The sequence below is a fragment of the Epinephelus moara genome, chromosome 9 (assembly GCF_006386435.1).
Source record: "Epinephelus moara isolate mb chromosome 9, YSFRI_EMoa_1.0, whole genome shotgun sequence".
Taxonomy (NCBI): domain Eukaryota; kingdom Metazoa; phylum Chordata; class Actinopteri; order Perciformes; family Serranidae; genus Epinephelus; species Epinephelus moara.
Genome location: NC_065514.1, coordinates 1,956,650 through 1,958,146, shown reverse-complemented (window position 1 = coordinate 1,958,146; position 1,497 = coordinate 1,956,650). Strand labels below are relative to the sequence as shown.

Below are 1,497 nucleotides of genomic sequence, written 5' to 3'. Positions count from 1 at the left end.
TATTGGATAGATGATGATGAAATGTGGTTCGTCATTAATTTAGCGCCATCATCAATTCAACATGTTAACGTGTCCAATACTTTGGTTTATGACCAAATACCTGCAGAACTGATGACATTGATCAGCGTCGGCTGTGTTCACTGATAATTAGCTAATGTTAGCATGCTAGCATGTTAGCAACACTCTAAACTAAGATGGTGAAACTTTCAGGGTCAAATTTCAGTTTTAGCTGCAGACACCTGGTGGGAAATCAGTTTTATTCATTAATAATGTCTGAAATCTGCTCAATGTCAAAGTTAAACATTAAACAAATAAAGAAACTTAAATGGTAACTTCTGTAGTTTTCAACCTGGACTCTAATTTCTCAGACACAAAAGATGAAAAAAACAGGGTCCAGATTGAAAAATCATTAAGTTCTCCTTTAACATAATTAATAAACTATAATTAATAATCATTCATTTTTAGTCTGACGTGATCCGACCCGTCATGGCAGTAATTGTTCTGATATATGTTAAAAAGCGTCACTTTGTTTTAAAGTTGTGACTTTTGTCCCTGTCAGGATCCTGTAGGAATGATTTCTGACATTATTCCAGAGTTAATTAGCCCTGCGTCACCATGGTTACCACGGTGATCTACCGCGGTTAAAAGAGACCCAGCTTCATGACACCAGAAGAGTTCGATACTAACGTCCTGATGCAGACTGCTGCAGCTCTGAAACAAACTGTATGATGATGATGATGATGATGATGGTGATGATGAGTGGACACATGATGATGATGATGATGGTTTGCAAGCAGTGGTGATTATAAGTGCAGCACAGGTAATATGTCTGAGTGTCAGTGCATCAGTTAAGGTTAGTCAGAGTAATAAAGGGTTAATCAGGGCCAGCCTTCAGTCCACTCTGATCCTCACACACACATCCAGGGACGTGATTGGTTAGTTAGATGTTTGTTGATATTTGATGGGCCCTCCTCCCCCTCCTCGCGAAGCAGGCGGTTCATCAAGTATTTGAAGAGTAATGAGGTCACTTCCTGTTAGAAAAGTGAGGCTTTCTTCTTCAGTTCATTTCGTCTCCACAGAGAGAGGCGGTCGAACTCGGCCATCGGCATCCCGAAAATCTCCTCAAACTGCTCCGGAGACAGATGCCTCTGAGAGGAGAAGAAGAAATGAATGACAGCGTATTTATCCAACGTGTGTTGAAGGACACAGTGTGTTAGTGTCGAAGTGACCAATGGGAACGACAGTATTTGAGACTGGTCCAGTTTAAGAGAGCGCGCTGCATCGTGAGGTCACTCTGGTTTTATGTAACCTCTGTTCATACATCAGTAAACTACAACTATAAAATGAAAGAGAAAAAAATAACTTCATTCACTGGGCCGACTGCCGGCAACTTTTAAGGTGGAACGTTAACTTGTAATGTTACTCAATGCAGGAGTTGATGACGTGAATCCATCAGCACACCTTAAATTTCACTGTGACAACTTTGACCATCACTTT

General features: G+C 40.6%; 1 protein-coding gene across 1 annotated transcript in view; it reads right to left on the bottom strand.

Annotated features, from left to right (window-relative positions):
• dmtn (dematin actin binding protein) overlaps window positions 1-1,497 on the bottom strand; it is a 23,332-nt gene continuing 21,835 nt past the window's right edge. The window contains exon 15 of the mRNA XM_050053889.1: window positions 1-1,148. Coding sequence (XP_049909846.1) covers window positions 1,035-1,148 — 114 coding nt within the window. The 3' untranslated portion in view covers window positions 1-1,034. The remainder of the gene's footprint in view (window positions 1,149-1,497) is intronic.